Here is a 24,747-nt window from a genome sequence, read left to right on the forward strand (position 1 = left end):
AAACATCATCAGGACAGTGGGCGGCACAAGTAAGGGTGATGTCACCGCCCCGCACGCCCCACGTGACCTCACCCAGCCAGCGGCCACGTGCTCCCGCTCCACCAATGGCGGCCGCCATTGGTGGAGCGGGAGCACGTGGCCGCTGGCTGGGTGAGATCACGTGGGGCGCGGGCCGGTGACATCACCCTTTGCCCCTTATTTGGGAGTGAGGAAGTTGGCAACCCCTACTGTTCACAGCAACTAATTTATTGCCTTAAAAAACGTAGCATCTGAACGAGAATGCTCCACCTTAAACAAAATCTGTAATCGCACAAAAGATTCGCAAAACACTACGGGACACAAATGTAACGCAAAAGTGACAATTAACTAAACTTGACCTTGGAGTCGTCTGGTGCTGACGATTATCAGTGTTGCTTCCTGCTCTTAACTTGAACTTGTAAAGTTTTATCAACTTTTACTGCCAATTTACACTCCTCCTCTCACCCCCCCCTCCCCTACCCCCTTTCTCAACTTCCCCTGCCCTTGAATTCAGAGTTCCCATGAGGATGTTGCCAGGACTCGAGGGCCTGAGCTCCAGGGAGAGGTTGGGGCAGGCGCAGGAGGATGGTGTATAAAATCACCTACTTTTACCCAGAGTAGGTGAATCAAGAGCCAGGGAGGGGACTTCAAGTCAATGAAGGATCCTCAGAGACTTCAAGTCAAGTCAAGTCAATTCAAGTCAAGTTTATTTGTCACATAATCTTGCTTGCTCTGGATCTGCACCTCCTGATGTATAGGTCCTGCAGGGGGACGAGTGTAGTTCCCATGGTGCGTTCTGCCGAACGCACTACTCTCTGCAGGGCCATCCTGTCCTGGGCAGAGCTGTTCCCAAACCAGACTGTGATGTTGCCGGACAGGATGCTCTCTACAGCCCCAGAGTGGAAGCACTGAAGGATCCTCAGAGACACTCTGAATTTCCTCAGCTGTCTAAGGTGGTAAAGGCGCTGCTTTGCCTTACCCACCAGTGCGGCAATGTGCGTTGCCCACGTCAGTTTAAGGTGAGAGGGGAAAGATTCAATAGGTACCCAAGGGACAAATGGTTTTCCACACGGAAGATGGTGGGTGTGAGGAACAGGCTGCCGGAGGGGGTATTTGAGGCAGGGACTATCACAACATTTAGAATACACTTGGACAGGTACACGGATAGGACAGGTTTAGAGGGATATGGGCCAAACTCGAGACGCTGGGTTGCCATCTTGCTTGGCATGAACAAGTTGGGCCGAAGGGCCTGTTCCTGCGATGTATGGCTTGATTAATTTAGTTTAGTTTGGAGGGACAGCATGGAAACAGGCCCATCAAGAGACATATGGACTGCCACGTGGATATGCAGGGAATGGAGGGCAATGGACCACGTGCAGGCAGATGAGATCAGTTTAACGTGGGCATCACGTTCAACACAAACATTGTGGGTCGAAGGGCCCGCTCCTGTGCAGTACTGTTGTACGTACATGGACAGCATCACAGCAGGTGCAGCTGCTGCCTAACAGCGCCAGAAACCCTGTCCCATCCTCCCCTCGGGCACTGTCTGTGTGGAGTTTGCACGTTCTCCCCGTGACCGAGTGGGTTTCCTCTGGGTGCTCCGGTTCCCCCCCACACCCCAAAGACTGGCAGATTTATTGGTTAATTGGCCCTCTGAAAATTGACCCAAGTGTGCAGGGAGTGGATGTGAAAGTGGGTTAACATAGAACTAGTGTGTGAACGGCAGATTGATGGTCAGCACGGACCCAATGGGCCAAGAGGTCTGTTTGCGTGCTGTATCTAGGGTCGCCAACTGTCCCGTATGAGCCGGGACACCCCGTATTTTGGGCTAAATTGGTTTGTCCCGTACGGGACCGCCCTTGTCTCATATTAGGCCCAGGGGCCGCTGTAGGCCGGGACACTGTAGGCTGCCAGAGTGTGTTCGGGGAGCAGGGCCAAGTTTGTTCGCCTGACGGAGGTTGCATAGCAACCCGCCTCCCGGCCCGGGTGGCCGCCATTTGGTGGAACGGGAGCACGTGGCCGCTGTCTGGGTGAGGTCACGTGGGGGGCGGGGCGGTGGCGTCACCTTGTCCCGTATTTGGGAGTGAGATAGTTGACAACCCCTAGCTGTATCTCTAAACTAATCCTCTGCCACAGAAGGTAGTTGAGGCCAGTTCATTGGCTATATTTAAGAGGGAGTTAGATGTGGCCCTTGTGGCTAAAGGGATCAGGGGGTATGGAGAGAAGGCAGGTACAGGATACTGAGTTGGATGATCAGCCATGATCATATTGAATGGCGGTGCAGACTCGAAGGGCCGAATGGCCTACTCCTGCACCTATTTTCTATGTTTCTATGTTTCTATGTAATCCAAACTGCATTCTAAATCTCAACCAAGGTCTGCTCGATAAACGGGACAATTGGACTCGGTTTTTGTCCTTTGCTGCTTTTTGCTATTTGCCTTTTGCTTCGAGTTTCTTCAGATTTGTGTGAGCCCTTCCTCAGAATGACGTAGCAACCTTGGACATGTCCCTCTTGTGTTCAAACTGCTGCAGTTGAGTCATCAGTACGTTTAACTCCCACTCCTTTGATACCACCAGCTGCAATGTCCAGGCAGAATAATCAGTTGGAAACCTCTGCAGGTCAAAGTCCAAGAATGTTGTTCTCTGACCAGCCTTTGAACACTCAGCCAGCATTTTAAAGAGATGAATGTTTCAAAGCACTTCAGGGGAAATGTGTAAGAGCACTCTGATTGTTTACCTGGTAACCAGGAATGCGCGTGTTAGGATATATCAATGCACCAAAATACACAGGAAATGTTTTACAGACCCACGATTGACAACCCCCCCACCAACCCCCCGGAGGTCCCCCCGAAAATGTGGTGCCCAGGCCAGGCCAGGCGGCCGATCTCGACCTCATCGGGACTTCCGCGATACAGCGCGGAAACAGGCCCTTCGGCCCACCGAGTCCGCGCCGCCCAGCGATCCCCGCACATCAACACTATCCCACACACTAGGGGCAATTTTTACATTTTACCCAGCCAATTAACCTACAGACCTGCACGTCTTTGGAGTGTGGGAGGAAACCGAAGATCTCGGAGAAAACCCACGCAGGTCACGGGGAGAACGTACAAACTCCGTACTGACGGCGCCTGTAGTCAGGATCGAACCTGAGTCTCCGGCGCTGCATTCGCTGTAAGGCAGCAAGTCTACCGCTGTGCCACCGTGCCACAGATAATCCAGCAAGGCTCTGGAACCAAGGTTGCGGGGAGACCCAGCAGTGGACCTCTGACCGTATCAATCTGTTGCCACAGATAGGCTCCAAAGTGCTGGGATTTGTGCCACTTTTTCCATCCACTGCAAACATACTCACTTATTGTTTACCAGTGGAGAAAATGACATCAAAGGTTTCAGAAGAGATATACGGGGCGGAACAGTGGTGCAGCGGGTTGCACTGCTGCCTCATACCACCAGGAACCCAGGTTTAGTCCTGACCCCGAGCGCTGTCTGTGTGGAGTTGGCACGTTCTTCGTGTGACCGCGTGGGTTTCCTCCGGGTGCTCCGGTTTCCTCCCACATCCCCAAGACGTGCAGGTTTGCAGGTTAATTGGTCTCTGTGAATTATCCATGGTGTGCAGGCAATGGATGCAAAAAGCAGGAATATCAAAAGTGGATTAACATGCAACCAGGTGCTGGCTGCACAGAGTTTGCACGCTCTCCCCGTGACCACGTGGGTTTTCTCCGGGTGCTCCGGTTTCCAGCCACACTCCAAAGACGGACAGGGTTTGTAGGTTAATTGGCTTTGATTTTTAGATTTAGAGATACAGCGCGGAAACAGGCCCTTCGGCCCACCGGGTCCGCGCCGCCCAGCGATCCCCGCACATTAACACTATCCTGCACACACTAGGGACAATTTTTACATTTTACCCAGCCAATTAACCTACAAGCCTGTACGTCTTTGGAGTGTGGGAGGAAACCGAAGATCTCGGAGAAAACCCACGCAGGTCACGGGGAGAACGTACAAACTCCGTACAGACGGCGCCCGTAGTCAGGATCGAACCTGAGTCACCGGCGTTGCATTGGCTGTAAGGCAGCAACTCTACCGCTGTGCCACCGTGCCAGGTCGTTGGCCTCTGCAAGATCCCTCACAGTGCGTGTGTCAAGCAGCATGTCACAGCTCAGGAGATGTTCCGTAGTCTGGAGGCCCCGTCTGCAATCGCCGTCTGTCGCATCTTCAGTGTACCACACCACCACACACTGTGTCACCTACTGAATCACCTGTCTGAAGCTCCTAGCAAACTTGGAGTTTAACCTATTCGTATAAAAATGAATGATTTTCATATTGCCACAATTAAACAGATAGCATGACCTTCACTGTGTTGGCAATGACAGAGAGGGGGAATCTGGCACAGAGAGACTTGTAAGAATGGCTATTCTGTTAGCTATTCCTCTTGTAACTTTGTTTAGTTTATCACTGACCAAACAGACTTGACTTAAGTCAAGGATCTGATGTGTAGCCATGAACTGCAGATGCCGGTTTACACCGAAGACAGACACAAAATGCTGGAGTAACTCAGTGGGACAGGCAGCATCTCTGGAGTAAAGGAATGGGCGACGTTTTGGGTCGAGACCCTTCTTCAGACCAAGAGTCAGGGGAGAGGGAGTCTCATAGAGATATGTGGAAAGGTAAGGTGTGAAAACGACAGATCACATCTCCAGATTCAGGGACAGTTTCTTCCCAGCTGTTATCAGGCAACTGAACCATCCTACCACAACCAGAGAGCAGTGCTGAACTACTATCTACCTCATTGGTGACCCTCGGACTATCCTTGATTGGACTTTGCTGGCTTTACTTTGTACTAAACATTATTCCCTTATCATGTATCTACACACAGTGAATGGATCGATTGTGATTATGTATTGTCTTTCCGCTGACTGGTTAGCACGCAAAAAAAAGGAGAGGGGTTGAGTATAGGAGCAAAGAGGTCCTTCTGCAGTTGTACAGGGCCCTAGTGAGACCGCACCTGGAGTACTGTGTGCAGTTTTGGTCTCCAAATTTGAGGAAGGATATTCTTGCTATTGAGGGCGTGCAGCGTAGGTTTACTAGGTTAATTCCCGGAATGGCGGGACTGTCGTATGTTGAAAGACTGGAGCGACTAGGCTTGTATACACTGGAATTTAGAAGGATGAGAGGGGATCTTATCGAAACGTATAAGATTATTAAGGGGTTGGACACGTTAGAGGCAGGAAACATGTTCCCAATGTTGGGGGAGTTCAGAACAAGGGGCCACAGTTTAAGAATAAGGGGTAGGCCATTTAGAACTGAGATGAGGAAAAACTTTTTCAGTCAGAGAGTTGTGAATCTGTGGAATTCTCTGCCTCAGAAGGCAGTGGAGGCCAATTCTCTGAATGCATTCAAGAGAGAGCTGGATAGAGCTCTTAAGGATAGCGGAGTCAGGGGGTATGAGGAGAAGGCAGGAACAGGGTACTGATTGAGAATGATCAGCCATGATCACATTGAATGGCGGTGCTGGCTCGAAGGGCCGAATGGCCTCCTCCTGCACCTATTGTCTATTGTCTAAACGCTATTCCCTTATCATGTATTTACACACTGTGAATGGATCGATTGTGATCATGTATTGTCTTTCTGCTGACTGGTTAGCACGCAACAAAAGCTTTTCACTGTACCTCAGTACACGTGACAATAAACTAAACTCAACTAAACTGAACTGAACCGAAGTGTTATGTTATTGCACCAGAGGATGTGTTTAAGGTGAAGGGGGAAAGATTTAAATAGGAATCTGAGGGGTAACTTTTTCACACAAAGGGTGGTGAGTGTATGGAACGAGCTGCCGGAGGAGGTGGCCGAGGCTGGTATTATTGCAACTTTTTAAAAAGATTTAAGTTAAGAAAGATACAAAATCATGAGAGGAATAGATCGGGTAGATGCACAGTCTTTTACCCAGAGCAGGGGAATCGAGGACCAGAGGACATGGGTTCAAGGTGAAGGGGAAAAGATTTAATAGGAATCTGAGCAGGATCGGGGTACTGATTGAGAATGATCAGCCATGATCACATTGATTGGCGGTGCTGGCTCGAAGGGCCGAATGGCCTCCTCCTGCACCTATTGTCTATTGTCTATTGTCTGAGAGGTAACTTTTTCACACAGAGGGTGGTGGGTGGATGGAACGAGCTGCCAGAGGAGGTAGTTGAGACTGGGACTATCCCATCGTTTAAAAAACAGTTGGACCGATACGTGGTTAGGACAGGTTTGGAGGGATATGTGCCAAGCGCAGTCAAATGGGACTAGGGTAGCTGGGACATTGTTGGCCGGTGTGGGCGAGTTGGGCCGAAGGGCCTGTTTCTGCACTGTATCAATCTGTGATTCTATGCCTCTATTCAGACAGGTAGTCTAACTTCAGTCTGAAGAAGGGTCTCGACCCGAAACGCCACCCATTCCTTCTCTCCTGAGATGCTGCCTGACCCGCTGAGTTACTCCAGCATTTTGTGAATAAATACCTATTTAGACAGGTACATGGATAGGATGGGTTTAGAGGGATGTGGGCCAAACGCAGGCAGACGGGACTAGGGTAGCTGGGACATCGTTGGCCGATGTGGGCAAGTTAGGCCGAAGGGTCTGTTTCTGCACTATATCACTCTGTGACTCTATGACTCTATTTAGACAGGTACATGGATAGGATGGGTTTAGAGGGATATGTGCCAAACGCAGGCAGGCGGGACTAGTGCAGGTGGGACGCGTGGGCAGGTTGGGCCGAAAGGGCCTGTTTCCGCGCTGTGTGACTGTATGAATACAAGGGCTGGCAACAGCAGCTGATTACCAGCCCACGTGTGCACCAGAGCCCCCCTGTGTATGTGGGGTAACAGACAAGCAGCCTCCTCTCACACCCATGTGCTGTAGCCATCATCACACTGTGTCACCAGCAATTAACATAATCTTCACTCCGCACTAAAGCTTCACAGAGCACACACTCCAGCCTGCAGACAAGCTGTTCACCTCTGAGAGAGAGAGGGAGGGAGAGAGAGAGAGAGAGAGAGAGAGACTGCTGCGTTAGCAGTGATTTCATTCTTGTCGGTTTTGATCTTGTAAATTGTTTGAGCTCTGCCAAATACTTTCCCCTGTTGTTTTATTTGTGGGTTCCCTTGCTGCTGGTCTCTGCGGAGCTGCGGATCGAGTCAGCCCAGGGTTGTGTGCATAACGGCTGACCTGTCAGGGTGCCAGGCTGCGTGATTTCACGTCTCCTGCCTTCTACAAGGCAGCGTGCAGGCTGTGCAGCCAGCTCCTCTTGCTGGAAGAGAGAGGCACCGTGCGGTGCCCAGCCTTGGAGGGGCATTGTTCAGCAGGTACCGAGGAGGCAAAGCTACGACATGGGAACGGCGCATGGCAAAAAGGTAGAGTGCTTTGTTCTTAAAGTAATGATGTGCGTCGCGTTGCAAAGAGAAGGGGCCAGTTGTGGGCGGCTGGCAACTCCACAAACACGCCTAACTTAGTTGTACGTTCTGTATGAACATGCAAAACATTCAAGAAGGGGCTCGACCCCAAACGTCACCCATTCCTTCTCTCCCGAGATGCTGCCTGACCTGCTGAGTTACTCCAGCATTTTGTGAATAAATACCTTCGATTTGTACCAGCATCTGCAGTTATCTTCTTATAATACCTGAACTATGAACTGTGGACAGTCTTTGACAATAGACAATAGGTGCAGGAGGAGGCCATTCAGCCCTTCGAGCCAGCACTGCCATTCAATGTGATCATGGCTGATCATTCTCAATCAGTACCCCGTTCCTGCCTTCTCCCCATACCCCCTGACTCCGCTGTCATTAAGAGCTCTCTCTTGAAAGCATCCAGAGAATTGGCCTCCACTGGCCTCCGCTTTGGTGGCACTAAGGACTAGCGTTTTATTTCACTAGTATCGTGGTTATTAATGTATTTATTTATTTATTTGTTCAGCATGTTATCCATGAATTGGAAAGAACTGCAGGTGCTGGCTTAAATCGAAGGTAGACACAAAATGCTGGAGTAACTCAGCGGGACAGGCAGCATCTCTGGAGAGAAGGAATGGGTGACGTTTCGGGTCTTGACCTTTCTTCAGACTGAAGTCAACCCGCTGGAATTTCTTAGCATTATCTACGGCAAGATAGACTTGCTCTTGAGCTTAAGTTAGTTTAGAGATACAGCGCGGAAAAAGGCCCCTTCGACCCACTGAGTCGGCACCGACCAGCGATCCCCGCACACTAACACTATCCTACACGCACTGGGGATAGAAACATAGGTGCAGGAGGAGGAGGCCATTTGGCCCTTCGAGCTAGCACCGCCATTCATTGTGATGCATCTGCCCATTCACCCAACCAGATTATTTATAATTTTGATCAGTCTGAGGAAGGGTTTCGACCCGAAACGTCACCCATTCCTTCAATCCAGAGATGCTGCCTGTCCCGCTGAGTTACTCCAGCATTTTGTGTCGACCTGTTATCTGTGAACATTGTGTTTACAGGCCTGTTGCAAGGAATGTTCTCATTGTTCCGCTGTCAGTACAAATGACAACTAAACGCCTGACTCCTGATGGTACCGCTGTGTATATAATTACCTCTTTTAAAGTTGTGTCACCTACTGACAAATACTGGCATCCCCAAAACTGATTACTGTCCAGCAGACAGGTAACTTCAAACGGCACTCCAGTTACAGTTCAGTTTATTGTCCCGTGTACCGAGGTACAGTGGAAAGCTTTTGCTGCGTGCTAACCAGTCAGCGGAAAGACAATACAGAGTCATAGAGTCATAGAGTGATACAGCGTGGAAACAGGCCCTTCGGCCCAACTTGCCCACAATGCCCCAGCTACACTAGTCCCACCTGCCAACGTTTGGTCCATATCCCTCCAAACCCGTCCTATCCATGTACCTGTCTAACTGTTTCTTAAACGTTGGGATAGTCCCAGCCTCAACTACCTCCTGTGGCAGCTCGTTCCGTACACCCACCACCCTCTGTGTGGAAAAAGTTACCCCTCAGATTCGTATTAAATCTTTTCCATTCCACCTTAAACCTATGTCCTCTGGTCCTCGATTCCCCTACTCCGGGCAAGAGACTCTGTGCATCTACCCGATCTATTCCTCTCATGATTTTATACATGATTACAATCGAGCCATTTACAGTGTACAGATACGTGGTAAGGGAATAACGTTTAGTGCAAGGTAAAGCCAGCAAAGTCATAATCAAGGATAGTCCGAGGGTCACCATTGAGGTGGATAGTAGTTCAGCCCTGCTCTCTGGTTGTGTTAGGATGGTTCAGTTGCCTGCTTTGTATTGAATATCCTGTTCTTGTATTGGGCATTTCATTTCAGGAGCATGCTTTGAGTTTAAGTTTATTATTGTCATGTGTACTGATGTGCAGTGAGAAGCTTTGTTATGCAAGCTCTCCAATCAAATCAGAATAAGGTATACATACATACAATCAAGAGCAATGGGTCGACCAAAGGGGGAGATTCAGAGTGCAGAGTATAGTTGTTTATGCTGTTAGATACAAAATGCTGGAGTAACTCAGCGGGACAGGCAGCATCTCTGGAGAGAAGGCATGGGTGACGTTTCGGGTCCAGACCCTCCTTCAGACTGACGATGCTGTTAAATGCCAAAGGGTGGGATGAATTACAGACTATGTTTGCCAGTCCAGTTGGTCATTCTTTCTTCCTGACCTATTTTTGCTGCACTTTCATTTTCCTCAAGGCGGGTCCACTTTTACCCAAAGTGCCAGGTTTGACAGAACGTAATGTGTGTTGATAAATAGACAAGAGGTGCAGGAGGAGGCCAATCGGCCCTTCGAGCCAGCACCGCCATTCAATGTGATCATGGCTGATAAAGAGTCATACAGCGTGGAAACAGGCCCTTCGGCCCACCTTCCCCATGTTGACCACCATGTCCCATCTGCACCTTGGCCTGTAGGATAGTGTTAATGTACGGGGATCGCTGGTCGGTGCGGACTCAGTGGGTCAAAAGGCCTTTTTCCGCACTGTATCTCTAAACTAAATTAAACCAAAGGGCAAGCCTATCTTGCCATCGATAATGCTAAGAAATTCCAACGGTTGACTTCAGTCTGAAGAAAGGTCTCGCCCCGGAACATCACCCGTTCCTTCTCTCCAGAGACGCTGCTTGTCCCGTTGAGTTACTCCAGCATTTGCTGTCTATGTTCGATTTAAAGCAGCATCTGCAGTGCCTTCCTGCACCTTGGGAATGTTCTGCTCCGTCTCCAGCTCCCACCATGAGACCACCCACAATCAGGAACCACCCCACTGGTCTCCTGCTTCTAGTCCACAACTTCACATCATCGAGTTTGAACAAGGGCCCTGACACAAAACCTCATCTGTCCATTCCTTCCACGGATGCTGCCGGTCCCACTGAGTCCCTCCAGCACTGTGTGTTTCACCCCACTACACTCACCCACTGCCACCAAGCAAGGCCATTCATCGTCACTGAGCCCAGACAAAAAACAACGCACATACGTCGAGGGGCAGTGGAGGCCGATCCACTGGATGAATTTAAAAGAGAGTTCGATAGAGCTCTAGGGGCTAGTGGAATCAATGGATATGGGGAGAAGGCAGGCACGGGTTACTGATTGTGGATGATCAGCCATGATCACAATGAATGGCTGTGCTGGCTCAAAGGGCCGAATGGCCTCCTCCTGCACCTATTTTTTCCATGTTTCGCCCGTGATTGAATGGCAGAGTAGATTTGATGGACCGAACGGCCTAATTCTGCTCCTATCACTTATGGCCTAAAACACAGGCGGTCACGGGGAGAACATGCAAATCCGCACAGACAGACAGCGCCCGTAGTCGGGATGGAACCCGGGTCTCTGGTGCTGCCAGGCAGCAGCTCTACCCGCTCGCACCACCGCGCGGAACTGGAAAGCAGAGTGGAATTTGGATATTCAGTGGAATTAAAATTAATTTGGACAGCTCAGAGGGAATTTAAAGGGAACTGGGTTGGGAGGTCAGGCACTGTGAGTGTGCTGGTGAAGCTGTGACCATTCGGTCAGGGTAATCTAAGCCCCATGCTGTTGCTGCTGCCTCTGGCTGCCTCCATGTTAACCTTGCTTTTAGTTTAGAGATACAGCGCGGAAACAGGCCCTTCGGCCCACCGGGTCCGCGCCGACCAGCGATCCCCGCACATTAACGCTATCCCACACCCACTTGGGACAATTTTTACCAAGCCAATTTACCCACAAACCTGTACGTCTTTGGAGCGTGGGAGGAAACCGAAGATCTCGGAGAAAACCCAAGCAGGTCACGGGGAGAACGTACAAACTCCGTACAGACGGCGCCCGTAGTCAGGATGAAACCCGGGTCTCCGGCGCTGCGTGCGCTGTAAGGCAGCAACTCTACCGCTGCGCCACCGTGCCCGCCCGCGGAAGCCTTTATTCAGGGCCTCAAATCCAGCACCAGCCGGGAGCAGAAATACAGTCGAGAGGGACATTTTAAAAAGGAACAAAATGTGGGATGAAACTATCCCAACGTTTAAGAAACAGTTAGACAGGTACATGGATAGGACAGGTTAGGATGGGTATGGACCAAACGCGGGCAGGTAGGACTCGTGTAGCTGGGGCATGTCGGTCGGCGTGGGCACATTGGGCCGAATGGCCTGTTTCCACGCTGTGTCACTCTGTGACTATTTCATCTTGAAATAAAAATGAGACAGATCAGGGAATATTTGTATTATAGAGTACACAGGTTCACTAGTGATAGGAGTAGAATTAGGCCATTTGGCCCATCGAGTCTACTCTGCCATTCAATCATGGCTGATCTATCTCTCCCACCTAACCCCATTCACCTGCCTTCTCTCATAATCTGTGACACCTGTACTAATGAAGAATCTACCTATCTCTGCCTTTAAAATAGCCATTGACGGCCTCCACAGCCTTCTGCGGCAAAGAATTCCACAGATTCACCACCCTCTGACGAAATAAATTCCTCCTCATCTCCTCCTTAAAAGAACGTCCTTTAATTCTGAGGCTGTGGCCTCTGGTCCTAGACTCTCCCACTAGTGGAAACATCCTCCCCACATCCACTCTATCCAGGTCTTTCACTATTTGGTAATAATTTTATGGACCTCTATAAGATCACATCTCAACCTCATTGGCTCCAAGGAATAAAGTCCTAGCCCGTCCAACCTCTTCCTGAAGCTCAGGCCCCTCGAGTCCTGGCAACATCCTTGTAAATCTTCTCAAGTCAAGTCAAGTTTATTTGTCACATCCATATACAAGATGTGCAGTGAAATGAAAGTGGCCACGCCTGCGGATTGTGCTAAACTATAAAACACAATAGAAAAAACAAATTTAACACAAAAAATAAATTAATACAGTAAATTAAATTAGTCCCTGGTGATATGAAAGTTAACAGTCCTGATGGCCTGTGGGAAGAAACTCCGTCTCATCCTCTTTGTTTTCACAGCGTGACAGTGGAGGCGTTTGCCTGACCGTAGCAGCTGGAACAGTCCGTTGCTGGGGTGGTAGGGGTCCCTCATAATGTTGCTGGCTCTGGATCTGCACCTCCTGATGTATAGGTCCTGCAGGGGGACGAGTGTAGTTCCCATGGTGCGTTCAGCCGAACGCACTACTCTCTGCAGGGCCATCCTGTCCTGGGCAGAGCTGTTCCCAAACCAGATTGAGATGTTCCCGGACAAGATGCTTTCTACAGCCCCAAAGTAGAAGCACTGAAGGATCCTCAGAGAGACTCTAAATTTCCTCAACTGTCTGAGGTGGTAAAGGCGCTGCCTTGCCTTACTCACCAGTGCGGCGGCAATGTGTGTTGTCCATGTCAGATCCTCTGTGTTGTGGACTGACTCCCAGGTATTTAAAGCTGCTCACCCTATCCACAGTCTCTGCTCTCTTTCCAGCTTCATTACATCATTCTTTTAGGGTGACCAAATCTGAATATAACACTAAGAAATGCAGCCTCACCAACGTCCTAGGCAACTGTGCCATCACATCCCAACTTCTTTACCCAATACCCCGAGTGATAAAAGCCAATGTACCAAAAGGGGGATCTTATCGAAACGTATAAGATTAGTAAGGGGTTGGACACGTTAGAGGCAGGAAACATGTTCCCAATGTTGGGGGAGTCCAGAACAAGGGGCCACAGTTTAAGAATAAGGGGTAGGCCATTTAGAACTGAGATGAGGAAAAACGTTTTCAGTCAGAGAGTTGTGAATCTGTGGAATTCTCTGCCTCAGAAGGCAGTGGAGGCCAATTCTCTGAATGCATTCAAGAGAGAGCTAGATAGAGCTCTTAAGGATGGCGGAGTCAGGGGGTATGGGGAGAAGGCAGGAACGGGGTACTGATTGAGATTGATCAGCCATGATATCATTGAATGGCGGTGCTGGCTCAAAGGACCGAATGGCCTCCTCCTGCACCTATTGTCTATTGTAAAAGGCATCCACAACACCCCATCTACCTGTTATGCCACCTTCAGGGAACTATGTACAAAATCTCTCTTAGACCCCCTTTCCTAGATGCACAGAGTCTCTTGCCCAGAGCGGGTGAATCGAGGACCAGAGGACATGGGTTCAAGGCGAAGGGGAAAAGATTTAATAGGAATCTGAGGGGTAACTTTTCCACACAAAGGGTGGTGGGTGTATGGGACAAGCTGCCAGAGGAGGTAGTTGAGGCTGGGACTATCGCAACGTTTCAGAAACAGTTCGACAGGTACATGGTATAGACTGGTTTGGAGGGAGATGGGCCAAACACGGGGCAGATACCATCTCAGACAGTTGAGGAAATTCAGAGTGTCTTTGAGGATCCTTCAGTGCTTCTACTCTGGGGCTGTAGAGAGCATCCTGCCCGGCAACATCTCAATCTGGTTTGGGAACAGCTCTGCCCAGGACAGGAAGGCCCTGCAGAGAGTAGTGCGTTCGGCTGAACGCACCATGGGAACTACACTCGTCCCCCTGCAGGACCTATACATCAGGAGGTGCAGATCGAGAGCCAGCAACATTATGGGGGACCCCTACCACCCCAGCAACAGACTGTTCCAGGTGCTACGGTCAGGCAAACGCCTCCGTTGTCACGCTGTGAAAACAGAGAGGATGAGACGGAGTTTCTTCCCACAGGCCTTCAGGACTGTTAATTCTCATATCACCAGGGACTAATTTAATTTACTGTATTAATTTATTTTTTGTGTTAAAATTAGTTTTTTCTATTGTGTTTTGTAGTTTAGCACAATCCGCAGGCATTGCCACTTTCATTTCACTGCACATCTTGTATTTGACTGAAGTTGAAGTTGACTTGACTTTACTTGAGATTGGACTAGTGTAACTGGGACATTGTTGGCCTGTTTCCACACTGTATCACTTTGTGACTATGACTCTATGTCTCTAAATCTTTCTGCTCAACACCACACCTCAAGGCCCTGCCATTCACCGTGAGGATGCTGCTCTGGTCTATCTTCTACACGAGCCTGACCTCGAAGTAAATGGAGGATTTCAAGATTCACAAGCTTTGTTGACGAGGGTATTTTCAGATGCGGATGCTCCATTGCAGATGGTGTTCACGGCTAGCTGTGATAGTGGGCTCCTTTTAGGTTTCAGCATGTGCTAATTCATCACATTGCTATTCTCAGTCTGAATCTGAATTTATAATTAATGCCAGAATTAATTGCAGTACATTCATAACGCAAGAAGCAGCCGCCCACTCTCACATCCTGAAGGCAATCAGATATTCCTCAACGTTGGGTGGGAAATAAGGTTTTAGAAATGAATGAGGTGAAGCCATCGTCCTTGTCTTATCTCCAGTTCCTCTCCAGAGGCACCGAGCCTCTCTCGTGTTTGTTAGTCATAGAAATATAGAAACATAGAAAATAGGTGCAGGAGGAGGCCATTCGGCCCTTCGAGCCAGCACCGCCATTCATTGTGATCATGGCTGATCATCCACAATCAGTAACCCGTGCCTGCCTTCTCCCCATATCCCTTGATTCCACTAGCCCCTAGAGCTCGATCTAGCTCTCTTTTAAATTCATCCAGTGAATTGGCCTCCACTGCCCTCTGTGGCAGAGAATTCCACAAATTCACAACTGAAAAAGTTTCTTCTCACCTCAGGTCTCCCCTTTATTCTTAGACTGTGTGGCCCTTGGTTCTGGACTTCCCCAACATTGGGAACATTCTTCCTTCTGGCTTATCAATGTAAAAGGAAAATAAGTTGAAAGCTATTTAATGATCAGTGTAAGAACTGCACTGAAATTTCAGATTATCTTTCAATGCAAGGAACATACAGTGAAACAGCATGGAAACAGGCCCTTCAGCCCAACTTGCCCACACTGACCAACATGCCCCATCTACACTAGTCCCTCTTGCCTGCATTTGACCCTCTAAACCTGCCCGATCCATGTACCTGTCTAATTGCTGCTTATTCAAAATGTGCTTATACAAGAACTGACTTTATATCTGCACATATTCTTTTTGATTTTTCATTGTAAATCAGAGTCAAGAAGTGACACAAGGAACTGCAGATGCAGACGTCCTTAGTAACACACAAAGTGCTGGAGTAACTCAGCGGGTCAGGCAGCATCTGTGGAGAACAAGGATAGGTGACGTTTCACAGTGTGCTGGAGTAATCAGCGGGTCAGGCAGCATCTCTGGAGAACATGGATAGGTGACGTTTTAGGTCAGGACCCTTCTTCAGACAATCTGAAGAAGTGGCCTGAAACATCACCTGCCCATTCCTTCCAGAGATGTTGCCTGACCCGCTGAGTTACTCCAGCACTTTGTGTTTTAAACTAATATTTAAGTTTGAGCAAACTGGAGAAACACCAGCACAGTGGCAGAGCAATAGAGTTGCTGCCTTACAGAGCTTACAGTGCGAGAGACCCGGGTTCAATCTTGGCTACGGCTACTGTCTTTACGTTCTCCCTGTGATCTCGTGAGTTTTCTCCGAGAACTTCAGTTTCCTCCCAAACTCCAAAGACGTACAGGTTTGTTGGCTTGGTATAAATGTAAAAATTGTCCCTAGTGTACAGTGTTAATGTGCGGGGATCACCGGTCAGTGGGCTTGTTTCCACGCTGTGTCTCCAAACCCTCTACAATAATTCTCAACAATGTAGTTTAGTTTAGAGATACAACTTGGAAACAGGCCCTTCGGTCCATCGAACCCAGGCCGACCGTCGATCATCTGTTCGCACTAGTCCTATGTTATCCCACTTTCCCATCCACTCCCGACACACTAGGGAGAACTTATAGAGGGCCGATTAACCTACAAACCCGCACGTCTGTGGGGTGTGGGAGATTTTAGATTTAGATTTAGAGATACAGCGCAGAAACAAGCCCTTCGGCCCACTGGGTCCGCGCCGCCCAGCGATCCCCGCACACTAACACTATCCTACACCCACTAGGGACAATTTTTACATTTGCCCAGTCAATTAACCTACATACCTGTACGTCTTTGGAGTGTGGGAGGAAACCGAAGATCTCGGAGAAAACCCACGCAGGTCACGGGGAGAATGTACAAACTCCGTACAGACGGCGCCCGTAGCCGAGTCTCTGGCGCTGCATTCGCTTTAAGGCAGCAACTCTACCGCTGCGCCACCGTGCCGCCTCACGGAGGAAACCGGAGCACCCGGAGGAAACCCGCGCGGTCACAGGGAGAACGTGCAAACTCCACACAGACAGCGCCGAACCCAGGTAGTCAGGATCGAGCCTGGGTCTCTGACGATGTGAGGAATCAACTCTTCCCGCTGCACCACCGTGTCAAAGCTTTAGATACCTTTGCGCAATTTTCTTATTTATAATCTTCTTTCAATATTATAATGGGATTAGTGTGCGCAATATTATTATCTGCAGATGACTAAACAAAAAATTTGGAGTTTCAATTTGCAGTGTGGAACCTTTTGTTCCACCCAAGTGGTTAACTGCGGGCAGCACTGGGTGTCAACTGCGTGTTTGTTACTGTGCGAACTCGGCCAGTTTTGTGATAATGCGATTATCATTCCAACTGCCTTTTCAAATGCAAACTTCGCCGCACGATTTTCTTTGCCTTAATTGAAGGGTTTGCCACAATTGAGATAAGCAATTTTAAAAGAAAACTTGTTTGGTATTTCAGCACAGTGCGACTTCTGAAAACATATCTCTGGTGACTGCCAGAGACCTGGCCTTGCGAGCTTTCCTGTCAGCAGTTTTAATAGAGGGTAGACACAAAATGCTGGAGTAACTCAGCGGGTCAGGCAGCATCTCGGGAGAGAAGGAATGGGTGACGTTTCCGAAACGTCACCCATTCCTTCTCCCCCGAGATGCTGCCTGACCCTCTGAGTTACTCCAGCATTTTGTGTCTACCTTCCATTTAAACCGGCATCTGCAGTTCTTTCCTACACGGTTTTAATAGAGCATCTGAATTTCCCACAGTTTGCTAAAACCGGTATTTGATTAATACCACCGCACAAACAGTAAAGGTTTTTGAAGTAATACAATTTTGTTTTGTCACGTAACATTAGTTTGGATTATATTGGTTATTGTTGGACTGTGATGCAATTGTGACTTGTATAGAGTCATAGAGTCGTGCAGCACGGAAGCAGGCCCTTCGGCCCAACATGTCCATGCCAACCATCATGCCCCATCTACTTGCCCACATTTGGTCCGTATCGCTCTGAAAGACATTTAGACAGAGATATGGATAGGAAGGGTTTGGAGGGCCATGGGCCAAATGCAGGCAAATGGGACTATCCCAATATGCCAACGTGGTCGGCAAGGAGAGGATGGGTCGAAGGGCCTGTTTCTGTAACTCTATATCAAAGAAGGTTCCAGCCCGCGTTGCGATGAGCTTTCATTTTAAGTGCTGGCAGATTGGCTCAGAGTATTTTTAACTAAGTGTTATTGGGAATAGACAATAGACAATAGACAATAGGTGCAGGAGGAGGCCATTCGGCCCTACGAGCCAGCACCACCATTCAATGTGATCATGGCTGATCATTCTCAATCAGTACCCCGTTCCTGCCTTCTCCCCCTGACTCCACTATCCTTAAGAGCTCTATCTAGCTCTCTCTTGAATGCATTCAGAGAATTGGCCTCCACTGCCCTCTGAGGCAGAGAAGGCATGAAGAGTGAGCATAGACTCAATAGAAACACACTCGGGACAATTTACAGAAGCCAATTAACCAACAAACTGTGGAGTGTGGGAGGAAACCGGGAAGCACGCGGTCACAGGGAGAACGTACAAACTCTGTACAGACAGCACCTGGGGTCAGAATCAAACCCGGGTCCCTGTCGCTGTGAGGCAGCAACTCTGTCGCTGCATCACTGTGCTGCCCGATAAAGCCTCCGCATCACATCCCTGCTTTCATCTTCTATATTGGTGACCCTCGGACTATCCTTGTTCGGACTTTGCTGGCTTTTTCTTGCACTAAACGTTATTCCCCTTGTCCAGTATCTTTACACTGTGAACGGCTCAATTGTAATCATGTATTGTCTTACCGTTGACTGGTAACAACAGCTTTTCACTGTACCTCGGTACACGTGACAATAAACTAAACTGGAACAAAGTGCTGTGGAAATGAATGCTAACACTGCATTTGCCTTCCTCACTGCTGATTCAGCCTGCCATTTGTTACTTTGGTTGGGGTCTGTACATTTAGTGTGGCCATTTTTCAGAGACTCATCAACACGAAGCCAAACGGTGGTGTCATAGTATGGTGCTTTCTTGCAGCTGTAGGTCTAAAAATATCACACTGCAGATAAGTGCTTCTGCAACAAACGTCACAGAATTGGTTTTTTTTACATCCTCATTAAATGTTGTTGTGGAATTTTATCACAGGTATCTCAGAAATAAAATCATGAGAGGAATAGATCGGGTAGATGCACAGAGTCTCTTGCCCAGAGTAGGGAAATCGAGGACCAGAGGACATGGGTTCAAGGTGAAGGGGAAAAGATTTAATAGGAATCTGAGGGGTAACATTTTCACACAAAGGGTGGTGGGCGTGTGGAACGAGCTGCCATAGGATGTAGTTGTGGCTGGATCAATTGCAATGTTTAAGAAACAGTTTGACAGGTACATGCATAGGACAGGTTTGGAGGGATATGGACCAAACACAGGCAGGTGGGACTTGTGCGGATGGGACATTGGTGAGGCTGTACTTGGAATAGTGTGTTCAATTTTGGTCAACCTGCTTTAGGAAAGATGCCATCACGCTGGAAAGAGAAGATTTAGGATGATGTTGGCAGGACTCAAGAGCCTGAGCTGTCGGGAAGAGGCTGGACAGGTTAGGACTTTATTCCGTGGAATAGTGATCATTTAGAGGTGTATAAAATCACAAGGAGGAGAGATAGATTCTTGCCCAGAGTACAGGAATGAAGAACCAGGAGTTTAAGGTGAGAGGGGAAAGATTTAATAGGAACCTGAGGAATAGGGTTACCAACTGTCCCGTATTAGCCGGGACATCCCGTATATTGGGCTAAATTGGGTTGTTCCTTACGGGACCGCCCTTGTCCCGTATTAGGCCCGGGAGGGTGCTGTCGGCCCGGACACTGTAGGCCCGGACAGTGTAGGCCCGGACAGTGTAGGCCCGGACACTGTAGGCCCGGACACTGTAGGCCCAGACACTGTAGGCCCGGACACTGTAGGCCCGGACAGTGTAGGCCCGGACAGTGTAGGCCCGGACACTGTAGGCCCGGACACTGTAGGCCCGGACACTGTAGGCCCGGACACTGTAGGCCAGGACACTGTAGGCCCGGACACTGTAGGCCCGGACACTGTAGGCCTGGGGGCCGTTGTAGGCCCGGAGGTCCGGGCGCCGCCTAACGAAAATTGTGTAGCAACCCGCCTCCCGGCCCGGGCGGACGCCATTGGTGGAGCGGGAGCACGTGGCCGCTGGCTGGGCGAGGTCAAGTGGGGCGGTGACGTCACCTTTTGTCCCTTATTTGGGTGTGAGATTGCGTAGCAACCCTACTGAGGGGCAACTTTTCCACACAGAGGGTGGTGGGTACATGGAGCAAGCTGCTAGAGGAGATAGTTGAGGCAGGTACTATAACAAAACTTAAAAGACGTTTGGACAGGTACATGGACAGGAAACGTTAAGCATGTTAAGGGGTGGTTATGAGCTGTTATCAGGCAACTGAATCATCCCTGACAACCAGAGAGCAGTCCTGAACTACCATCTACCTCATTGGTGACCCTCGGACTATCCTTGATCGGACTTTGCTGGCTTTACCTTGCACTAAACGTTATTCCCTTATCATGTATCTGTACACTGTTTATGACTGGATAGCGCGCAACAAAAGCTTTTCACTGTACCTCGGTACACGTGACAATAGTAAACTAAGCTGAACTAAATAATGCATCTTGGTCAGCATGGATGAGTTGGGACGAAGGGCCTGTTTCCGTGCTGGAAGAATCTTTGATTCTATTTGGAATTTTACACACTTTTAATTTGGGTTTTCAACCGTGTATACGGGAAAGTACGGTAGTGGCGTTTATGAGACTTTTGGACAGGCACGTGGAATGCAGGGAGCGGAGGGATATGGATCACGTGCAGGCTGAGGGGATTAGTTTAACGTGCCATCATGTTCAGCACGGACGTTGTGGGCTGAAGGGCCTGATCCTGTGCCCACTGCACCATCCTATATTTCATTTGATTGTTTTTGAAGGTTTGGAATGTAGGGAGAGGTTGGAAATAGTTATGCAGCGGATTATATCACAATCATCTTATCTTCTGGCCTCTGGACTTTGATCCATTTCTGTACGCTGTAGCTAATACCTTCAGTCTCCTGCCTGTGGGACTGATTTTGAATGGACACTGCAGCAGGCAGTGAAGAAAGCAAATGGTATGTTGGCATTCATAGCGAGGGATTTGAGTATAGGAGCAGGGAGGTTCTGCTGCAGTTGTACAGGGCCTTGGTGAGACCACACCTGGAGTATTGCGTACAGTTTTGGTCTCCTAATCTGAGGAAAGACATTCTTGCCATAGAGGGAGTACAGAGAAGGTTCACCAGATTGATCCCTGGGATGGCAGGACTTTCATACGAAGAAAGACTGGATAGACTCAGCTTGTACTCGCTAGAATTTAGAAGATTGAGGGGGGATCTTATAGAAACTTACAAAATTATTAAGGGGTTGGACAGGCTAGATGCAGGAAGATTGTTCCCGATGTTGGGGAAGTCCAGAACAAGGGGTCACAGTTTAAGGATAAGGGGGAAGTCTTTTAGGACCGAGATGAGAACGTTTTTTTTCACACAGAGAGTGGTGAATCTGTGGAATTCTCTGCCACAGAAGGTAGTTGAGGCCAGTTCATTGGCTATATTTAAGAGGGAGATAGATGTGGCCCTTGTGGCTAAAGGGATCAGGGGGTATGGAGAGAAGGCAGGTACGGGATACTGAGTTGGATGATCAGCCATGATCATATTGAATGGCGGTGCAGGCTCGAAGGGCCGAATGGCCTACTCCTGCACCTATTTTCTATGTTTCTATGTCTATGTTTCCATCTACAGCACAACCTCCTCCCCGTCCCGCCTGGTAACCTACTAGCAACAACAGTAAGATGGCAACGAGACGCAAACTGGAAGTGTACACCAATTAGCCACAACATTATGACCACCTGCCTAATATGCTGTTGGTCCTCCGTGTGCAGCCCCATACGCAGCAGGGTGCGATGCACTGTGTATTGTGACACATTCCTCCCGTGACCACCATTAACATTTTCTGTGACTTGTGCCACAGTCGACCTTGTGTCAATAGACAATAGACAATAGGTGCAGGAGTAGGCCATTCAGCCCTTCGAGCCAGCACCGCCATTCAATGCGATCATGGCTGATCACTCTCAATCAGTACCCCGTTCCTGCCTTCTCCCCATACCCCCTCACTCCGCTATCCTTAAGAGCTCTATCCAGCTCTCTCTTGAATGCATTCAGAGAATTGGCCTCCGGTTTGTGGTTTGTCCCTCCTCGGACCACTGTCGGTCGGTACTCACCACTGCTGACCGGGAGCACCCCACAATCCTTGCCGTTTCAGAGATGCTCTGACCCAGTCGTCTGCCCATAACAATTTGGCCCTTGTCAAAGTCGCTCAGGTCTTTACTCCTGCCCATTTCTCCTGCATCCAACACATCAAGAACTGACTGTTCACTTGCTGCCTAATATATCCCACCCCTTGACAGGTGCCATTGTAACAAGATAACCAATGTTATTCATTTTGCCTGTCGGTGGTCATAATGTTTTGGCTGATCGGTGTAAGGACCTGTATTAAGATTAAAGTCCATTGAAGCACAACAATATTCTGTGCCCACCAAGATGAGTGGAACATCACACCTAATCTAAGGCTTTATCTTCAGAAAAACATCTTTCAGGAGAAGAGTCTATTCTGCAGCTCAGCAGACCTTTTTCAATAGACAATAGGCAATAGGTGCAGGAGGAGGCCATTCGGCCCTTCGAGCCAGCACCGCCATTCAATGTGATCATGGCTGATCATTCTCAATCAGTACCCCGTTCCTGCCTTCTCCCCATACCCCCTGACTCCGCTATCCTTAAGAGCTTCCTCATCTCAGTTCTAAATGGCCTACCCCTTATTCTTAAACTGTGGCCTCTGGTTCTGGACTCCCCCAACATTGGGAACATGTTTCCTGCCTCTAACGTGTCCAACCCCTTAATAATCTTATACGTTTCGATAAGATCCCCTCTTTTCCTTCTAAATTCCAGTGTATACAAGCCTAGTCGCTCCAGTCTTTCAACATATGACAGTCCCGCCATTCCGGGAATTAACCTAGTAAACCTACGCTGCATGCCCTCAATAGCAAGAATATCCTTCCTCAAAGTTGGAGACCAAAACTGCACACAGTACTCCAGGTGCGGTCTCACTAGGGCCCTGTACAACTGCAGAAGGACCTCCTTGCTCCAATACTCAACTCCCCTTACACGACACACTGTTTCATTTTTAATACTATTTCATCACCTCACAGAGTCGTGGCACAGCGGGTAGAGCTGCTGCCTCCCAGTGGCAGAGACCCGGGTTCGATCCTGACCTCAGCTGCTGTCTGTGTGGAATGTGCACGTTCTACTTGTGACCGCGTGGGTTTCCTCCGGGTGCTCCGGTTTCCTCACACATCCCAGAGACGTGCGGGTTCGTAGGTTAATTGGCCCTCTGTAAATTACCCCCTAGTGTGGATGAGAAAGTGGGATAATGTAGAACTAGTGTGAGTGGGCGATCGATGGTCGGCGTGGACCCAGTGGACCGAAGAGTCTGTTTCCATGCTGTATCTCTATGCTAAACTGAGGAGAATGATTCAATAGGAAAATGAGGGATGTCCTTTCTAGTTTAGTTTTAGTTTAGAGATACAGCGCGGAAACAGGCCCTTCGGCCCACCGGGTCCGCGCCGACCAGCGATCCCCGCACATTAACACTATCCTATACCCACTAGGGACAATTTTTACATTTGCCAAGTCAATAACCTACCCACCTGTAACGTCTTAATTCAGTAAGAAGTACGTCTTAATTCAGTAATTCAGTAACCTACACACCTGTACGAAGAGTGTGGGAGGAAACCGAAGATCTCGGAGAAAACCCACGCAGGTCACGGGGAGAACGTACAAACTCCGTACAGGCAGCACCCGTAGTCGGGATCGAACCCGGGTCTCCGGCGCTGCATTCGCTGCAAGGCAGCAACTCTACCGCTGCGCCACCGTGACCGCCCACTCTATTTTCACACAGAGTGCGGTGTGTGTATATGGGACGAGCTTGCAAGGGGAGATAGTTGAGGTAGGTGTCATGACAATATTTAAAAGACATTTGAACGGGTACATGGATAGGAAGGGTTTGGAGCGTTATGGACAAGTCCTGGGCAATGGGACTTGCTTCAATGGGGCATCTTGGTCGGCAAGGACTGACCAGTTGGGCTGAAGGGCCTGTCCATGCGGAATGACTGTGTCTTTGACTCTGTGGCTCCACAATGCATCTGGTTAACATCTCCAGGCAAAGTTGATAGAATATGAAGTCATCTTATTAACTATCGATGAGCAATTTAGAAGTAAATGAGAAACAGACCACAAAAACTGAACAGAAATAGAATGATCAAATCATACAATAACATCGGCATATGAGGAGGTTATTGAATTGCGTTTCAGATGATGTAAGTAGTTCACATCCATATCCTGCCTTTTTATTTAAGAAAAAACTAAAATGTTTAATTACAATTTGGCTGCCAGAGGAGGTAGTTGAGGCATGTAATATAAGAACATTTAAAATCCATTTGGACAGGCTTGTGGATAGGAAAGGTTTAGAAGGAGGCATAGATACATAGATGCATAAATAGTGCAGGAAAATAACTGCAGATGCTGGTACAAATCACAAGTATTTATTCACAAAATGCTGGAGTAACTCAGCATGTCAGGCAGCATCTGAATAGATACATAAATAGGTGCAGGAGTAGGCCATTCGGCCCTTCGAGCCAGCCTTCTCCCCATATCCCTTGATTCCACTAGCCCCTAGAGCTCTATCTAACTCTCTTTTAAATCCATCCAGTGAATTGGCCTCCACTGCCCTCTGTGGCAGAGAATTCCACAGATTCACAACTCTCTGGGTGAAAAAAATTCTTCTCACCTCAGTTTTTAATGGCCTCCCCTTTATTCTTAGACTGTGTGGCCCCTGATTCTGGACTCCCCCCAACATTGGGAACATTTTTCCTGCATCTAGCTTGTCCAGTCCTTTTATAATTTTATATGTTGGAGCATCTTAGTCAGCCATGGACAAGTTGGGCCGAAGGGCCTGTTTCTCTGCTGTTTGACTCT

General features: G+C 48.8%; 1 protein-coding gene across 1 annotated transcript in view; it reads left to right on the top strand.

The window, feature by feature from the left end:
- Window positions 1–7,024: 7,024 nt before the first annotated feature.
- LOC144601952 (protein FAM107B-like) overlaps window positions 7,025–24,747 on the top strand; it is a 68,709-nt gene continuing 50,986 nt past the window's right edge. The window contains exon 1 of the mRNA XM_078414581.1: window positions 7,025–7,403. Within this exon, the coding sequence (XP_078270707.1) occupies window positions 7,380–7,403 (24 nt within the window). The 5' untranslated portion in view covers window positions 7,025–7,379. The remainder of the gene's footprint in view (window positions 7,404–24,747) is intronic.

Source organism: Rhinoraja longicauda, chromosome 17, assembly GCF_053455715.1.
Source record: "Rhinoraja longicauda isolate Sanriku21f chromosome 17, sRhiLon1.1, whole genome shotgun sequence".
Lineage (NCBI taxonomy): Eukaryota > Metazoa > Chordata > Chondrichthyes > Rajiformes > Arhynchobatidae > Rhinoraja > Rhinoraja longicauda.